General features: G+C 39.3%; 1 protein-coding gene across 1 annotated transcript in view; it reads left to right on the top strand.

Annotated features, from left to right (window-relative positions):
- The window catches only part of srbd1 (S1 RNA binding domain 1), a 58,378-nt gene that overhangs the window by 5,827 nt on the left and 32,332 nt on the right, over positions 1–20,219 (top strand). The window contains exons 11-15 of the mRNA XM_074676512.1: positions 5,857–5,960; positions 6,591–6,698; positions 6,863–7,020; positions 7,452–7,542; positions 7,776–7,883. Coding sequence (XP_074532613.1) covers positions 5,857–5,960; positions 6,591–6,698; positions 6,863–7,020; positions 7,452–7,542; positions 7,776–7,883 — 569 coding nt within the window. The remainder of the gene's footprint in view (positions 1–5,856; positions 5,961–6,590; positions 6,699–6,862; positions 7,021–7,451; positions 7,543–7,775; positions 7,884–20,219) is intronic.

The following is a 20,219-nucleotide window of genomic DNA, read 5'->3' on the forward strand; positions in this document are numbered from 1 at the left end:
GGAAAGTGTTTCTTATAAACTGATAAAACTCAAGTACACTTCAGCCTTTCAGTCTGCAGCTTCGGCATTATTATTCTAAGAAATGTTGTCTGGTCGTCAAGCTTGACTAGATTGAGGTGAAACTAATTCCTGATGAATTTTTTGTTCTTGTCAGCCTATAACAAACCAACAAAGAGGGCCATATTCTATCATTTAGAGACTTTAATCTTGCACATTTTTTTCTGTCTTTCCCAGTTTCTTTAAAACAAAAGTGTCAACCTTTGAACAGAACTCGGAGTAAACAGCTGAATAAAGTTATAGTTTAAATGGATAAATATCAATCTGTATTGAGCTCTAATCCAGCATATTGGACCGTATCGACTTAAACTACACCTGCACTGAGAGTTGTACTCGTATGTTAATTCCACACAAACAAAAAAAAATGCATCACACCATCTGTTTGTGTTTGTGTCACATCTGTCTGCTTCATGTGTGCTGCTTCTGAATGCTAGCCATGTCAGTCGCAGTTAGCCTTGTCTGTGCCTCGGTATTTACCCCTCCTGCGCCCTGCTTTGCCCCCTCTGCTCCCCCTCTGTCCCTCTAGTGACTAGTGGGTTACTCAGAGTTGGTCCCAGGCCTCATGTGTCACCACAGCTTCTATCACCCGCTGCTTCTCTGCCACACCACACTCCCTGGCAACCACCCTCTGCCCTACAGTCATACAACCACATACACATACATGCATACGCACACACTCGCTCACACACAAGCAAACCCTGCAAGTCCCCTCATTCTCTCCTCTTAACATATGTGACATGTCCCCTGCCGACATGCCATTGGATTAGGAAGCTTTGATTGACAGGCGCCCTCTTGTAGTGACAGCTACTGCTGCTGGGCCCACAGGCTGACGGAGGGATGGGAAGAGGAAGTGGGGGTGGAAAAGGGAGGGAGAGAGTGAACAGATGAGCGATGTTGAGGTGCGTCCGTCACTTATCCCTCATTCTCTGCCTCCCTCTTTCATTTTCTGACTGAAACTCAGCCCTCACATCCTTTCCACATCTCCCCTTTCCCCCTCTTCTCTCAGCGTTTAATTCGATGACTCGCCTTTGTCAGTGTTAATCCACGGGCGGCTTTGACCCTGCTAGCTGTCGGTTTCCGGCTAAAATGAACCTTTTCTAGCCGTTAAGTTGTCGGGCATTGGGAGCAGGTGGGAGATGTGTTTTGACAGGAGGCATGTGTAAGAGCACACACTTGCCCACTTGCTTTGACAGATTTCATTAAACTCGTTCATGTGGTGGTTTGCTAAAGGAAAAGCACGGGTCGATGTATGCAGGGAGGGCTGCAAAGATATTACAGCCGGTCCAGTGAACATGCACATTTAAATATAGAGGAAAAATAATAGCCTGTGGGAATGGAAAAAATACATCTTTAACATTTCTCGTTGACTGAAGAGTGAAAGTTTGACTTAAAGTGTATGGCACTGTTCAGACAGTTAGTATGTAAATCCAAGAAGAAGGAGAACATGAATTTTCAAAAAAGGTTGCAAAAATTTTCCTTTTCAAATACTTGTCCACTTATTTTAATTAGTTGATAATTGTTCATGTGTTTATAAAACACATTCAACGATGCCATCAGTTTGTTCTCTTTGATGGACCAATAGCCTTAAATTTGAAAATATAGTACAATAAAATATGAGAAAGACGTGGGTACTGAATAGAGAATTTATCACAAACCACGTTAGTGTGGTTGTTCTTTTGTTTGAGAAATCCATTCAAGAAGAGCCAATTCAGCCCTTAAAAAACTATTTCCTGAGCAGAAAGCAAGAAAATATAAAAAGTCCCCCAACAGAACTCTAACTCTTTATTAATGCTTTAGTATTGACCATGCCTTTAAGAATAATCCATTTAACATAACTATCTGAGATGATTAGCTCAGATTTAATTCTGTCAGTTTCAATTTGAGTGAATGGTTGTGTATTGACCTTATAGCTATAAGCAGCCCGTATGCTCTGGAGAATGCCAGGGCTGATTTGTTGAACGTGAAGTGGAGTTTTTTTAATGTGATCTGCGTTGTGATCAATGGAAGCTTCATGCTGCAGTGTGGGACTTGCCTGGAGAGGAACTTCAGTAAATAGGTCTTTTTCAGTTGTGGAACATTTCTTTTACTTGGTAACAGTTTATTTTTTATTTCAAATTTTTGAGTGTAGAACATCTGAAACCAACAATTAACAGTGTTTCATACAACATCAGACTTGTTAAGCATCATATTCAAAATGATGTAGTTTACATTTCAAGAATTGGGCAGAAGCAGGCCTTAACTCTCAGTTCAGTTTTTTTTTTTTAAATTAATTTATTCCGTATCATGAAATTACAAGTCACACACTGTACATTCAGAAGTTCTATCACATTCCATTTCACTATCGAAAAGGGGCAGGAAGAAAAAAAACTTATTAATACCAGCCCCTTTCTTGACATAATAAAGCAAAAATACTTGATGGTCTAACCTTCAGATATTTAACAACCAATGCTTATTTAAAACGCAGAAAGTCAGAATTAATAATGATACTTAAATGATACATAAATAAAATAGAAACAAAGAATCACAAAACAACTGGGAAACATACACAACAACTCATCATCAACAACAATGATATATAAAGCAAAAGAGGACCTTTCACTTATCATCATATTTCCTTATTATTTTGTTTTATACTTTCTCTAAACTGATAAATATTAGTACAGACTTTCAAATCAATTGTTAAAGAATTCCACAATTTGACACCACACACTTAAATACACTTTTGTTTTAAAGTGGTATGTGCAAATGGATGTTTAAAATCAAATTTCCTTCTATGATCCTTATTTTCTGAACTAAAAGCAAAAAAATGTTGTATATTGTCTGGCATTGTCCTGCCTTTTACCTTGCACATAACGAGTATAGTCTGCAACTCAACAGTGTCTTTAAGTTTAAGTAATCCTGGCTTAATAAAAAGTTTGTTAGTATGTTCTCTTGCCTTCACTTTGTTTATAGTTCTTACTGCTCTTTTCTGTAAAATAAATAATGGCTTGATATTAGTTGAGTAGGTATTCCCCCAAATTTCAACACAATAACTAAAATAAGGCAAAATAAGCGCACAATACAAAACTCGCATTGTCTCTTAATCCAAGCAGTTGTTTTTCACAAGTCACCTCCATCCCCTCATATCAGCTTGTCTGCTGTCTGTCAGTGTTATCTGTGAATGTGTGTGTGTACTAGTTTATCCTTGATATGTGGGATGGTTAGAAGTGTTGATGATAGTATTCCTGTAAAGAAATGGTGAGACAGAGATGAAGACAGAAAGCGAGAGGACAGTCGTTGGCTGACTGCCCTCCCTTGAGGGCTGGTGGAAGGATGAAGGGGGCGTCTAGGAAAGACATTCTGTCTGCTCTCGTCAGAGTTTGGCCGGTACTCGCTGATGTGTCACTCCTGGCCTGGCTAACACACAAACACATGCTCCTCGCCCGGTCTCACATCACCCTTCCTTTCAGATCACCCTCTGTCTCCCACCAGTGACCCAACCCAGACAGAAACTGAGAGACACACAGACACATATCAGGTCATTTAACATCAGTGAGGACAGTGACCAGCTATAGGGGAGAAGAGCAAGGCTACATATGGTGGAGCAGACACATTGTAACATGGACTCAAAGTAATTATAAGATCTCTGTAAATCTGTCCCAGCCAGACAAAGTGAAGATGGTCCCGATTTTTGATGTGCTTTGTCACATTTCTGAGTGGCTTCTATTGTTTTAATTATTCACTGATAGAAATGTGTCTATCAGCCTGAAACAGCGTTTGAATCAAAGCTTTAAGATGTTTTTAGTAATAATTTAAAAAAGTAATGTGAGAAGTTTTCAACTCTTCCCCCCTGAAAGCACAGATGTGTTCAGACATTCTGTGTTTACAATGTAAATTTGAACTAACAGGCTTTCTCAGACATTCAGGAAATTCAGTAAGAAGTGTTTTGCTTCCATCCTTCAACAACAAGTTAAACTTTGATGCTTTGATGAAGATCGTTTGAGAAATCTCATCACCGTCAGAGCGGCAGCCCAGGGCAGAAACATGCCAACAGAGGAGAAATCTAACTTTTAATCATATTCGAGCAGGATTGCCGCATTAATTCCTGCGTCTCAACTGCCATTAGCTGTGTTTTGTATTTTTATTTGTGTGTGTTTGTGTGTCGCATATGTCTGCAGCACATCCGAGGGTGCTGCTGAGTGGTAATGGTTGTGGCACCACGTGTGCGAGTGCGGGTGGGGGCAGGCCTCGCGGTCTCAGCGCTGATGGTGGCGTAGTGGTGGCATTTGTCAGCTTGCTTCTTCCGCTTGGTTTCCAGATCGACGTCTTGTTTCTTGGCCCTGTTCTGTGGCGGGATAGAGGTTCCCCACTGAAAAGGTCAGACACTTACTACTGTTTGCTTAACAGCATGTAACGGAGGGGGGACCAGCACATAACACAACAGGGTGGCCACAGGACACACTCCTGGGCTTGTCACTTTTACACGCATGTACGTGTTAAGTTAAGAGATTTAGTTTTTGTGATTGTGTTTGGACGTCTGGTGTGTGTGCTCTTTATACACACACTGTGCGTCCTCAGTCATCTCTTTCAACCTAAACTCAAGCCTGTTGTGAACCAGTGGAACAAATATTTGTCTCCTTTTTTTTCTCAGCTATGCCAAACATCAAGAGGTACTTTATATAAAGATTTAAGCAATTTTTTCTGCTTTCTCCCACTTGGAGCTTTTTAAAAAAAATTAAATTTAATAAAATGGGAAAAATCTCTCTTTTTTTTTTTTTTTTTTCAAAAGAAGAGTAGAAGTCAGATTCCATCTATCCATGCAAACTAGGGATGCACAATATTATCGGCACAATATCAGTATTGGCTGATAAAAGCTGAAAAACGGGTGCCGATGTTTATCGGCATCGGCAGATATGAAAATTTCTGCAGATATGCACAGCCGATAAGGTGCTATTCAGTTAGGATTATTATTATTTTCCATCTGAAAAATAAGCTCCTTAAATAAAATGTAGCACTTCATTTATTTGCACTGCAGAGCTCTGTGTCTGTCACCAGGTTGTTACAGTAGCTCTAAAATAATCAAATGCAACTTGGTTATGTTTAAAAATGCATTGTACATTTAAAGTTCATGTGATCTAAAGAAATTACTTTTCTGTATTTCAATACTGAATGTCTTGAGTTTGAAAAAATAATACATTTCTCATTTATGGTAAAATCAAATGTTTTTGTCTTGTTTATGTGTGTTTCTTAAACAAATAAGACCGTCACAATAAGAGTAACATATAAATTCCAGTACAGGATAGACTTAGCTTTCTTTACAATAAAAAAAACAAACAAACTATGTATCGGTCAAAAGGGGTTTCGATATATCGGCATATCGGATATCAGCAAAAATCCAATATCGTGCATCCCTAAAGCAAACACAAAGACCTAGACAATCATGATAATAGAGGTGCACTAATCTAACTGTACACATCCTGATACAGATTTCTGTGCTGTGGCTGATGTGGAAAAAGATCCAACCTAATCTAGGCTGTCATCTGATATCCAAATTTGAGCAGTACATCCTAAGATTATTTTCTACTCATATTTCGATAGAAATGTGTATAAAACATAGAAAAACTGTGGAACAAATTTCAGGAATATATATCCACAGTGTGACCTTTTCAGGGTGTTTATCTTTCTTGAGTAGGATACTTGTATGGTTGTCGAGTTGTCTGTTTTCTTTGTGTTTCTGTGCACCTGTATCCACCGTGTCAATGAATGATTGTACTGCATTTAACAGTGTAAATTTTTGTGCGTATGTGTGTGTGTGTACAGACCTTGGCTATTAATCGAGGAGAGAGTCTGAAGATTTTGACAGTGAAGGTGAACATTCCTGACAGGGTGAAAAACGGCTTCACCGGCTGGTGCATCAACAACAGGTAGAGACCACAATAATACACAAACTGATGAGCAGATACACAGAAAGGTTTCTTAGTTGAGCTCCTATTAATTACAAAGTGATGCAGAATTCCTTCACTGAACCATGCTTGAATTTCCTGTTAATGAGGGATTATAAAAAGAAAACTTATTTTAACCAGGGTATTAAAAAAATTAGATGCATGTTGATAACCTGTGAAGAAAACTTTTTTTTAGCCAAAGTGTTGTATTTGCTGTAAAGAGAGTTCTATTTTAACACCAAAACACCTCTACACAAGAAATAAAATGATAAGCGCGCTGGTTTCTGCTTAGTTAGCAAGAGGCCACAGTTCTTGTCACAGTGTTGGTGGGGTGATTTGGTACTTTTTCGAAGTCAGTAGCACTATAGTTTTTTTACTCTCCCAAGCATTTTAGGCAAAAAGCCCCCAATAAGTCCTACAAAGTGAATTAACAACAATAAAAATGACCATGAAGCTTTTTTCTTCCACATTTGAATCATTATTGGTAAAAGAAGCATCAGGCATATTTTGTCTATAAGTGGAGGGAGTTGATTGAAATGAGGGAAACCATGGCTCATGTTAATCAGCAGAAGTGACACACAAAAAAATACACTTTTTCATTGTGTAATGCAGGTGGAAGCCAAAGACTTATGCAAGAGGGGAGCAACTGGCTATCATCAAGAACGCAGTAGAGGATTCTTACAAAAGGCTAATTCTGCCTTTCCTCACCCGGACCTACAGGTAATGTTAGGCTGACTGTGTGTGTGTGTGTGTGTGTGTTTGTGTGTGTGTGTGTGTGGGTTTCCTTTCCTTTTGAAAAAAACACTTTACCAGTTTATTGTAGTCTACTCTTACCTCCTCCACTCATCCTTTCCTTCTCTTCTGCACTCTCTCACTCTGTATAGGAGTAAGCTGACAAGTGCAGCAGAGAAGGAGTCAATCGCCATGTTTGTGAGGAACCTCCGCCAGCGCCTGTTGGTGTGTCCGGTTCGAGGCTGTGTGATCATGGGGGTGGACCCTGGCTTTAGACACGGCTGTAAACTGGCAGTTCTCTCCCCTACTAGTAAGTGTCCATGCATTTAAGGTGTGTCACATTAAGCACGTTTGTTCTTTCTGAGTATTTACTCACTTTTTAGTTGAGTTATCACTTAAATGGTCCCTTTTTGGTTTCCTTTTACAACAACAGAACCATCTGCATTTTATTTTAAAATATATAAAAAATAGCAAATAAAGATTTATAGCTACTTGATAATATTTGGATTTATTTGTCTCTCAGTTTTTCATATCTAGCACATCCTTAGGCTTTGGCAACAGTTCTGTTAAAGGTCTATTTCAGAAACTAGAAGTGCTTTGCAGCCTCACAACATAGAGTAAAAAGACTATTTGTGATTGTGTATACTCAAGTGTGTTCAGCATCATCTTGTCATTGTAATACTTTTAACTTTTCACAGTTAACTCTTCCCCTCTTTTTTGTCTTAATCTCTGTGCTCTCAGGTCAGATCCTGCACTCTGATGTCATCTACCTGCATGGTTCAGGCAAACGCAGAGAAGCAGAGAAAGTGTGCCATCTCATGATAAAATACGGGTACTGCTCTTTGTCTCTGAACAGCCTCCAGTAAATCATTATTCCAGCTGCTAATGCAATGATAGACAAATGCAAAATAAGCAAATGAAATTTGTGTGCTATCCACATTCTTTTAGCAACAGTGGTATCTGACTCATCACAGAATGTGAATTTTAAACTCTGCCTTATTTTACCACCTTTACCTCCTCCATCTTTATCCTTACTGTTCTTCTCCCTCTCCTTGTTCATACCAGCTGCACCAAGGTTGTCATCGGTAATGGGACAGCTTGTCGTGAGACAGAGTCCTTTTTTGCTGACCTCATCTCCAGACGGTGCTTCCATCCCCTGGACGTGACCTACTGGTAAGGTTCCCCTTCCAGTGATTCCTAGAACAAGCCTCAGTTACCTCAGAAATGAGGTGCTCATTAGGGAGGATATTCTTTAGGTGAATTCAACACTGATACGAAACGTGTTGTCTATCATGATTACAGTTTATTAGCTAAGAACTATTACTTAAAACCACCTTTAAAGTCTTTTACTTCTTCATTTTTATCAGTCACTGTAGGCACCATACTCTGAAAATTTGAAATGAATTTACCACTTGGTAACATACAACCTATATGAGTTTGCTGAACCGCAGAGTGTGAGTTGAACATGACCGGACAGCTTCAAATCTCATTGATAATTGGTCATTTTAGTTAATTGAAACTCGTTTAATCCTTTAAATGTGCTAGAATCTTACAGAACAGATAATTACATGTGTAAAGAATCACCCTAAAGATTCATTTTGACGTATTGACAAAGGACAAAGAGAATGATGAGGGGATGTCTTTGAGTTTTGATATGACTCTCACAAAAAAGGTGCTGTAAACAAGTGTTGAAGAAGGTGATGAAGGAGAAGGGTGAAGAAACTGGTTATATGTGTTAAAGAGAAAAGAACGGAGTAAGGAAATGTGAAAGAAAGTAGGACACAGATGGAGACAAAGATAAAATGGAATGTGTCCCCCAAGCGAATATTGTCTATTAAAGCCATCTGGACTTTGTTTCACTTTTGGTCCAATTAAAGAGACGTTTTGCGGTCCACATTGTGTCTGTAACCAGGCTCAGTCCACACTTCAGAGTCCAGCAGCCAAAAACCTGGGTCCAAGCATAATAACCAGCGGCCTCTCCATCTCTTCTCAGTTCCATGTGTTTGTTGACTTGAGGCTAGCTTCGGGACCACAGTCTGAAATGATGAGTGTGTGTGTGTGTGTGTGCGTGTGTGCATGTAGATTAGACTTTTCTCAGTCAGGTTCGTTCACATGCACATACACTTCAGAAGTCCTAACTTTAGTATTACGGCTTCAATACCCTCCTAAATTCACATTTTGTCTTTCTACAAGAAAAGAAAGAGCCCAAGTGAGATGTTTTATGAAGAGCACTTCCACTTGATTATTATGACAGATGATTTTTCTTCTATGCAGACTTGAGCAGCTCCAGAGCTGCAGCATTTTACATCTTAATGTCATGTCTCTGTGTTCATTCTTTTACTTTTCTCATCTGGAAGAATTCCAGACTCATGTTTGATGCGGTTTTGGCTTAGACTTCAACATCACCTGATACCATTAAATAAAATTTCGCAGCACATCACACGTGTGAATGGTCCCCCTTTGCCTTACGTGGTTAATGGAATAAAGACTTTTAAAAGTGCATGAACTTTGTTAGAGCATGGCGTTGATATTTTTCCTAGTCAAAGAAGTATGGTTGTTGTTATCCAGATGGTATCACCCTGGAGTCATTTTGACTTACTTTAGTCTAACTTTGGTTATCTTGGACCAAGGAAGACGTGGGCTGCAATGCATCAGTGTTCAAATGGAATCTTTATGCTGACAATGTACAAACACACTACTTTTGCTGCCTCCTCTCCAACCTTTTCTTATTTTGTCAATTCCTGTATCTCCACTCCTTTGTTGCCTTTATCCATCCGAAGTGGGGGAGCACCAATCAAAGTTTTCTGGCCAATCACCAATCAATGATCAGTAGCTGATTTATTGTTGAGGAAAAAATTAAAAGGAGACAGACTGATGCAGTACCTGTGGAAGCAGAGTTGGTGACTTTGAGGGCCAGTGATGATGACTTATGCAAATGTTGGGAAAAATTGATATACAGTTCACTTTTATGCCAATCCATTAATTCTCACATAGGATATGTAAGTTTTAGTCATAGTTGTGCTTTTATTTAAAACCTTTTTTTTGGTGTTTTTTTTTTCCACAAAAAACTACTGTCTTATTTCCTTGCAGTTCTGGATAAGAAAAAACTAATAATGTGAAAATAGTTTGCAGCTCACATATTGATTCTGACTTTATCTAAGGCTCATTTCATTTAACAGCATTGGGTGTTAGCAGTAGTGATGCCTTATGTGACCTCAAACTTTTTCTGTTGATTTAAGCACTTTTTAATCTCCTATAATAAAACAAACATATCACTTATAGTAGGACTGAGCAATAACAGTAGAAATCAAAATCACGATAAATTGAACCTTCTACTCTGAGTTCTTCTTCACAATTATCCCACTCCAAACTCAGTTTATTCTGTAAATATGAAACAAGTAACTGAAATGAACGTAAAAAGATGAACAATTAAGGTTTATTTTTTGAAGCAATGGAATTGAAAACAGACATCAGCTAGAAAAGAAACGTTTTGTGGAAAAAAAAGAAAGTTAGAGAATAAAAGGAAGGGGATAATCAAAATAATTGTCACGGCAGTTTTACATCCATCAGAAACACTTATTGTTGGTTTTGATTATTTGTTGATTGATTGCCCAGCCCTAACTTATTTGCCTCGGAAAATTAAAAAAAAGGCTGTTTCTTAAGCACCCATCATTACAAACTAGGCTGTTGAGTAATATTTAATTTGAGAACATAATAAAAGTTTTCTTTTGGTCTCATTTCCTGTAGTAGAACGTAAAGGTGTGTTGGTATCGGTTTCAATGTTTTTTTTCAACCAAGCAGAAACTCATCATGTGAGCATTGAACCCTAAACTGGATCTGTAATACTGCCAAATTATAGTATTATTTTGAACATTTTCATTTCTTACTTCTGCTGTTAGTCTTTAACAGGCAAATACCCATGATAAACAATACTATGAAGGCAGGAAGAGACAACTGGCCTGGATGAGAGACCGTTGTTTCTAACTCTGTCCCCCTGCTGACTGACCCACAGCTGACCCTGACCTGCCATTAGGGAACCCTCATTACCACGTAACAAGGATGATGGCAATGACGGAGAATAGCCGTGTAGCATCAGGAACAGCGAGGGGTCTTAGAGCTCGCTGTGAGTGTCCTCAGTACAATTAATTGACCCAGATTCTGCTATAGTCTGACGCTTTGCGTTTCTATATATTGAGGGGTTTGTCAGCTGACCTTATCCAGGGAGCAGGGAGGAGTAGTTCTGAAGGACAGGTGCAAAGACTCGGGCGGGAGGGGAAACCACCAGCACATAGAGAGCATCCTAATGGTGCTGATATCTGTGCCAGATTCTTACCATCTTTACCTCATCATCTGTGAGTCTTTTTCCTGATCAGCATCTGAACAGATGTGCACTTTGAAACTAAATAAAGATGTGTGGAGAGATGCGCTTTGGCTCAAAAACAAAGTTGTTAGGAGTTGAGTAAGATTTTATTGGAGAACAGTTTCTTTATTCAGAGTGTTTCTAACATCCACCCCTTGTTTTGTGTGATCAGCCATTAAAATATGACATTACCAATCTCAAACAGCCCTGTGAAGCGTTATACCAGGTTGATGTTTTTACAATATGTGCACCTGAGTGTGGTGTTTGCATGTATAAGTGAAACAAGCTTTCTGGTTCTGTCCTGTCCTTTCGTCTCAGCCTTAACAGTGCAGGAGTTCATTAAAGACCGCAGCCTCATTTGCACCATCTGCTTCCTGTCTCCCTGTGAGCCTTCATTGTGCCACCACCCCCACCCTTCTTCACCCTTTCTTCTCCACCCGCCTGTCTCGCTCTCTCTGTCTTTCTGCCTCATTGCTCAGCTGGAATGACAGCCAGAAATGGCAGCCTGCGGGACATCCTTACTTCTTTTTTTTTTCTCATGCCTGTGTTAGTGTGTGTGTGTTTAGTTTTTAGTGCCCCAGTCCTGTTTGAGCAGACTCATCATACTCACTGAGTCACCTCTTCCATTTTGAAAGGAGTGTGGCCTTTTCCAAAGCTGCCAAACAAGGGCACACTTGTGTCATCATGTGGCAGAAATACGCATGTAATGTTGATCAAATGTCATGGATATTTATAATGTTGGGTTACGTACAGGGCTGTTGCTACCAGATTTTTAATTAGTAATTATCCTTTACTGTTGTCTTTGCTAAGTGGAGAACCATTTTCACCTCTTCATCCTCTGTTGGATTTACAAAAACATAACCTTTACATGATTAAGCCTGAACAATGCCTGTGTGAATGAGCAGACTCCTGCCGAACATTATACAGCATGAGGTATTATTCATCTGACATGGTTTGTCTGTGCCTCTGACGGCCCCCACCGAATACACATTAGCTTATTTGCCATACAGCTGTGTCCCCATAATTCAAAGACCTCCTGCTTGACAAGAGTTTGTCATGTTACACTTAGGCGAAACTCTACTTGTCCATCTGAATTTAATATGATATATGGTTTAGACCAGTTTGGTAGGTGTGTTTGTAACAAGATTTAGCCTTAATGTGGCTGTGTAGTTGTTATCATCAACACCTGCTCATTGCAAGCAAGCTTCTTTCTGGTTGTGTGACGGGATGCACGATATTGGGTTTTTGCCGATATCCGATATGCCGATATATCGAAACCATTTTTGACCGATACCGATAATCACAAGTTTGTTTGTTTTTTTCACTGTAAAGAAAGCTAAGTCTATCCTGTACTGGAATTTATATGTCACTCTTATTGTGACAGTCTTATTTGTTTAAGAAACACACATAAAACAAGACAAAAAACATTTGATTTTACCATAAATAAGAACTCAAGACATTCAGTATTGAAATACAGAAAAATAATTTCTTTAGATCACATGAACTTTAAATGTACAATGCATTTTTAATCATAACCAAGTTGCATTTGATTATTTTAGAGCTACTGTAACAACCTGGTGACAGACACAGAGCTCTGCAGTGCAAATAAATGAAGTGCTACATTTAATTTAAGGAGCTTATTTTTCAGATGGAAAATAATAATAATCCTAACTGAATAGCACCTTATCGGCTGTGCATATCGGCAGAAATTTTCATATCTGCAGATACCGATTAACGTGTTTTTCAGCTTTTATCAGCCGATACCGATATTGTGCCGATAATATCGTGCATCCCTAGTTGTGTGTGTTTGTGTTTGTGCATGTGTGCGTTTTTAGCATCTTGACAGGCCAACACAGCATGACCTTGTCTGTCATTGTGCTTTAGCACTGACTGGTGGAGCATGCAGACTTGGTCAAAGCACATAAAAAGTGGCCAGATACACACAACTTTGTGTGTGTGTGTGTTGATACTGTATGTGCCGTGTTTTACTGGATGAAGTGCTGTCTGTGTCACCTTTGGCAGCTGTTGCTTTTGGATTTTGGTAAAAGGATTACTGATTAGTCTAGATCACACACACACACACACACACACACACACACACACACACACACACACACACACACACACACACACACACACACACAAACAAACAAAGATCTGAGATATTATAGTAATACTTTCGAAGATCATTTGTTTGAGAAGTTCAAAATAAAATTGGCACACACATTGATATTAATGGAGACCTGTGGTTAAAGGGCGTCTATTCATAAGTTACAATCTTCTACTTTTGACTTTGATGTCTTTTGTTAGAGGAAAGTCATGGCAACTGCTGCCTGTTGAATGTAAATTTAGATCTATTTGCTGTGACAATGTGTTGATTGAACTGTAATTCATTTGAATATTTTAATATGTGTGTTTATGTCTGTGTGGGAAAAGGATGACAGGTTGGCAGTGTTTGGTTGTGACGCGCTGATGTTAATGATATCAGAGGGCAAGAGCATGCTGGGTAAGGTTACAGAAATCTTTGGGCAATGATGATGATGATACACACATACACATACACACACACATACACAGGGACCACAGCCAAAGGGAAGCAAAACGAAATCCACTTTCTTGACCACTTGCTCTTTTCCTCCTGAAGGCAGTGGGATGACCGACCCTGTTACTCCTCGTCATAAACTCACAAACACTTCCTTGAGGGCCTTTAATGACAGTGTATGTCTTGCATGAATTACTTGAATTAAAATGTGCTGCTATGAGCGCAGTCCTTTAAAATAAACAACATTAAATGAAGTAAGTTTGCTGTGAGGTCAATAAATGTATTTTTTGCCATATGGTTAGGTTTGCAATAGATTAGCATCATAGTGAGCGTCTTTCTTCTGCGATAGTCATGCTCCTCTTCTTGACTGGTTCATACTTAAAGTTGTCCAAAAGCAATTCAGGCATTTGCAGTGGGAAACAAGTAGCCAAAAAGCCACTGACAAACAGTCTGGATTACAGTAAGTCCTTGACCGTCTCTCCCTCCAGCTCTCTCCTGGTGGGATGAGATCATTATTACTGGCTAGCTGATGGACCTGGAGGACAGTGATGTAGACTGTATTTATGACTGTGTGTGTGTGTATCCCCTGTCATGTCCTGAGTCGGGGCATGCTCTCAGGGCCAGGCTGAGTGAGTGATGAACATACAGTGGCAGGCCCAGCGATGACTGAGTGAGATCCAGGCTCTGGGGCCTCACTGAAGGTTTGAAGGTTGGAAAGAAGGTGGGGCAGTGGGGACAGATGGATTCTTAGCATGGAAAGGCCTCAGCTGAGCTGCTGGGTGTGGGAGTGAAGCCCAGGAGTACATGGGCTCTGTGTTTGACCCAACTCAGGACAGATATATGAACACTAAACGGTTTTTAGAATGTTTAAGATTAGATTAAATGTTCTAGAAAAGAAAAAAATGTCACGGTTAAAAAATAGCCCCCACTATTTGTTTAATTATTTAAAGAGACGATAAATAACAGTGGTAAGGATATAACTTCCCTTTAATGGGCAGAAGCCTTGAGTAATAGCATGCTCATTTAAAAAAAACAGCAATCTGTTGTAAGTATTGCTCCCAGGTCTATAATTTAGTTCAATCCCAACTAAATGAGTAATCTTGGTTTTTTACCTCTTTTTATCTTTTTTATCTTTTTTTATCTTTGTATCTTTTATCCCTTACATTTTATTCCCTTTCCTATCTTTTACTCTACTTTTATTGTTTTTATCCTTATCTTGTTTTATTTCTGTTTTTATGCATATTTAATGTTTGGCTCCTTAATATAAAGTGTATGAGAGATTGTTTTGTACCCCTGTAAAGCACTTTGGTCAACCGATGTTGTTTTTAAACGTGATCTATAAAGAAACTTTGACTTTACTTGACTTGACTTGACTTAGCTATATGTATTAATAATATATGTTTTCATTCTATTTATTATAACTATATTAATATATGTTTTATTGGTAGAATAGAATTAAGGAACTACCCATATAAACAAAAGGATAAATAGATTTCTTAACTTTTTTAGTTCAGACCAATGTTTTACTTTTTCTAAATATTAAGTACCATAAATGCTGAGTTTGAGTGTATTCAAAAAGAGGTGCAGGGTGCAATAATGGAAATATCAGCACTGTTCTTGAGAAAAATCCTTACATAAGGAAAATTCTCAGGAAGAATAGGATAGAAAAAAATTACCATAGTTTCCAGAATATGAGCCACACTAACAAACTGTTTACTGTGATCTCTCAGTGGGGGAGAAAGTGTATGTGTTCCTGTGTGATTATTCCCAATGCATTCAGCAATGGGCAGTTTCTGTGCAACAGAGTCACTTTTCCTTGTACCATCTGTTTTTGCCTTGTGGAGTTTGCCATCCAGTTAGCGACTGGTACTCCAGTCAAGGTGAGCCGTTTCCAATTTGGTAGTTACAAGGTAAAGATCCACTGCCAGTGAACCATTTGTAAAGACCTGCATCACCCACCTCTACCCTTGATGTTTAAAATCGAGGAGTCAATCTAACAAGCAAGTAATGAATTTACTTTATAGTAAACACCGTTTTCAAAATTGTAACCAAATAGGGAGAAAATAAATAGCTCATCTGGTGTACTGGAAGACAAAAGCTGCTTTTCTATTTCCCCTTTTATCCTAGACATCTGCAAAGTAAGCGCTAAACTGTATTTATGACTTTACCATTTCACTTTATTTCCATGGTTTTTGATTTTTCTTTCCTTCATGTTTGTCTTTACTTTTTCCTGCTTTCCATCATTTCTTCCTTCAATAATGTAAGAAGAAAATAAACTCTTTGTTTTCAAGCTGAATAGTTGAAACTAAAAGGCCAAGTCAGCGTTTTTATTTGATCTTAAACAGAAAGTTGTCTCAAGATGCTCCCGTGTCTCCTTCATCAAACCCTTTATTTTCTGTGTTACACCATCGTGTTGGTGTGTCTCTTGAAAGCGTGTATTGGTGTGTGTTGTTAATCATGGTCTGGACAGTTGCTTGGGACCTTTGGTGATCACAGGTAGCAGACAGTGAATTTCTTCCAGGTCCATCTGCTTCACCCTCTGCCCCCTCTCTGTACCCACCATGCCTCGCTGGTGGACCACCTCTGTTTTGCCTCGTGCCCCTCCTTCCACCAGCCCTCCATGCCATCCTCCCCTAGGGTCCCACTGTTCCCTGCGATGGTCCCGCTTGTGACAAACATGTGTGATGAGTCTGTGTGACATGCCATGTGTGTACTTGCGATTTGGGTTGTGTGTGTGCGTTTTTGCGTGACACAAGCGCAGGCCTTTCCGGCTCCCAGATTGACATGAGTGTCTGTGAGGCTTTGCTCTTTTCAGACGTGCCTCACACTGGCAGTTGGAGTTTATGTGTGTGTGTGCGTGTGCCCGCCTGCCTTCTAGCGCCTTGCTGGAGACTGACGGCCCCTGACACCTGCCATTTGGACGCTTTTCTCTGTGAAAAATGTCATCGTCTTTAGACTCGACGTGTGTGTGTGTTTGTGTGTGTCTGAGTGTGTTTGTGTGGGACTTAGACAATCTCTCAATTTGTCTCCCTGAGGTCAAGCTTTGCAGCTGACTGAACAATAGACCCAAGCTGTTTGAGTAGCTGGGATGGAGAAACTTGGATGTGTGTGTATTTTTTTATAATATGAATATATTTTGTCAAAGTCTATTCCCACTGAGCTCTCCCTTTCCTTCATTTTAGCGTTCACATTTTTTTAGTAATGAATGTGTTTTGTGCGGTTAACATGGCAGCTTAATGTTACAGCTTTATTTTAGTATTTTGAACAAGAAAGTCCTGGATAACAGCAGATGAGATATTGAGCTAAGATGGCAAACAAAGGTGGACTGAGCACTCAGAAATTACTTTTCAGCCAACCAAAAGAGTTTTGAAGACAGAAGGTGAAGGGTCTGCACATCCTAAAGATTCATCACTGATACAGGATCTAAAGTCAAAGACTCAAAACCATGTGTGGCATTATAACTTTGCTTGTTAAGTGAAAGACTTTGGGGCCTTTGTATGGTGTGCCTATCCTTTTTTTTTTCTTTCCGTGAGAGTTGTGTTAGTATATGTATGTATTATCTGTTTAAAGAAACTCACCTACAGTAAGATAAAAATTACAGAAAAGCATTAGATCATGCAGATAGTTACAAATGAGTCATGATTTAAATAAATCATCAAATTGGGCTTTAAAAAAAGACAAAATAATCACATCCTGTGGCACCGAATTTGTGAATTGCAGCATACTTGTCATGATTTTAAGGGTAAACAGTATAAAGGAGGAAATAAGATCCTTAACTGCTGCATTTAGTGAACAGATTTTTATAAAAATAAAAAAATAAAAAAATAAAAATAAAACAACCTCTCAAATGTAAGGAAACTTACTTTTCTTCATTTATTATGATAGTATGTTTAATAGCAAAATGACAATGTCATTTTATTTGGCATTTTAACAACATTTTAAAATATATTTCAATAACTGAAATAATCCTGATTGAACCAATCAGTTGGAATTCTCACAATGTCTACAAATTTGCAATGTCTTCATGGAGGTGCTTCAGATCCAGAAGAGGAAAGATTTGTCTCAGAAATTTTTAGCTGCTGCAGGTTGGAGGCCTGTTTCTAAAAATAAGAAAATAAGCCACTTTCAATTTGCTCGTACCGATTAGCACTTTGGCCCCCAATGATATCTCCTCACTTGCGCCCCCATTCCCCCTCCCTCCAACTTATTGTCCCGTGTCTCAGATGCAGATGAGTCGATGATATTATTGCTCCTCTTCTTTTCTGACTGATCTGATGAATTGTTTTTAATTTAGATCAGGGGTCATGTAAGTCAGAGGGATGTAATGAGGTATCAAAGTGTGTATCCATCTCTCCCTGTCTCCCCTCCAGAAACTCTTAGGTTTCTTGTGGGGCACCAGGGGCCCAGTCACAATGTCTAAGCGTGTGTGTGTTGTATTTTTGTGTGTAAGGCCCAGGGGTGTGTTACAAAGACAGCCAGCACAGGGACAAGTAGGAGAGCCAGTCTGTGACTTTGCCCTAGGATGGGACAGAGCTGAGGGCTGGCCTGTGTTAATGTGTGCGTGTGTGTTCACAATGGAGGAGGCAAACTAGTGCACGTAAATGATCACCCTCCAGGGCCAGCTAGTCATCCCTTACACCAAGAGGCGATCATTGACTTTGCGTCTTCCACGCTTTGACCATCCACCCATTTAGGCCAGAGAGCTGGAGAGCAGAAAACCTTCTGCTGTCTGCCAGGATGATGCCCTCACTATGGAGACAGCCATGGAGGCTGTGGCAATGAGGGCTCAGAGCTGTATCCATGACAGTGCTGTAACCCAGCTGCCCCGACGGCAGCCTTAATTAGGTTGGACATGATAGGGACTGCTGGCCTCCCTTTTTATTAACTCCATATCATTCATGTTTAAATTCTCTCTTCTATTGTCAGTCATTAGCTACACTATCACCAACATGCAGTTATGCTAATATTGCACATACTATTTCTAATTGAGTCTAAAGTATCTGCCTTGCTTGTTGTTGCTCTGTTTGTATCTCTTCACTACCGTTCTTGTTTCTCCTTCGTCCAACTTTTATTATCCAGCTGTGTTGCTAAAAGACTCTGTTATTCTGAATCGTAGAGTCAAACCCACTCTTTTATGTGTTTTTGTATGTCAATTTTTTTAAATTTGCACTACAAAATAAAAACAGGGCTACTGATTCTTTTTAGACCCCTATTTTTTAATTAATTAATTAATTTATTTATTTATTGCCACCTTACCTTAAAGCATGCTTTTTCCCTGAATGGAGGCCATGGTTTCCTCTATTATTTCTTTTACTTGCTTTAACAATTTCAGTTGATGTTATTTTTTCACTGTATTGATTTTAATTATTTATTTTAACGCTCCCAATACAGTTTCATTTTTATTTCTATTTATTTTCATTATTTTAAATTTTCCTGTCCATTTATCTTCCTTTGTGCATGAAAGGCGCTCTATAAATGTTAAGTTGGTGTAACAGCCATGCTTTTTACACTACTCTGATGCAGTTGTATGAAATGATTAGAAACTGTGATTAGTACTGATATGTGCTCTTTGAAAGCTGTTTATCTCAAAAAGGAACAGTGTAAACTCAGATCTCAAACTGTTCTCGATCTAATGAGCTCTACTGATGTTTTTTAGGTGGTGTAGAGATTGTGATACAAGCATAATTTAAAATTGTTTTCACACTTTTTTCCATCTTACTCAGCATTAATTAGTGTGTGTGTGTGTGTGTGTGTGTCTCTCTCTCTCTCTCTGTCTTTGTGTGTGCATGTGCATGCGTGTGCGTGAGACAGAGTGTGTCAGCTTAATGACCAGCCCGGCTCTGACCTCATTGAAGGTCATGTGCCAGTGCTCGTTAGCAGTGTCACCATGGCGATATGTCAGCTGTCAGCACGATGGACAGAGAGCTGACAAAAAGAACAGTGAGGCGGGGAAGGGGATGAATAGAGAGTGAGAGGGAGGGAGGACAAGTTCATTTAAATGTGATTCTCATCAGAAGGCCTCTGCCACTCCTCATTAACAAGATACTTGTAATTGGCAAGGTTGTTGTGGCAAGGTCCAGGCATCTGCTGTGTGTGTGTGTGTGTTGTTTGTGTGTACCACAGGAGGCCTCATTCTGTACTGTGGATGTTTGGGAGGTGCTGACCCCCTCTGCATATTGGTCAGCCCTGAGGAAAAAGCCCCCCTCTTCTTTCTCCAGTCTTTGCTCTCTTTCTCTCCATCCAGCCGAGAGAACAGGAGGCCTAAACAACATGACAGCTTCTGTTGTATTTCAGTTGTATTATCTTGGGTATCAGTGGCTTTGTTGTACCACCGTCCCATCTGTTTTGTGATGGATGATAAGCGGCCTACTTTAGACTGAATACATTAACACAGAAGCAGAAAGGTATTATTTCTTATGATTGAAAAATTCATTTTTATCAGTCTGCATTTTAGCAGCTTGGGTGGTTAAAAAAAAGAGAAACATTTACTGAATACCGTGATATGCACCTCAGTACAATTAAGACGAAGTTACAAAAGGCTTCATTCTTAACTTATCATTGATCTATGGGATGGTTATTTGTAGCATTAGTAGCCTTTTAATATTTG

The sequence above is a fragment of the Halichoeres trimaculatus genome, unplaced genomic scaffold (assembly GCF_033239565.1).
Source record: "Halichoeres trimaculatus isolate MK-OKI-2021-1 unplaced genomic scaffold, fHalTri1.1 fHalTri1_scaffold_8, whole genome shotgun sequence".
Classification (NCBI taxonomy): Eukaryota; Metazoa; Chordata; class Actinopteri; order Labriformes; family Labridae; genus Halichoeres; species Halichoeres trimaculatus.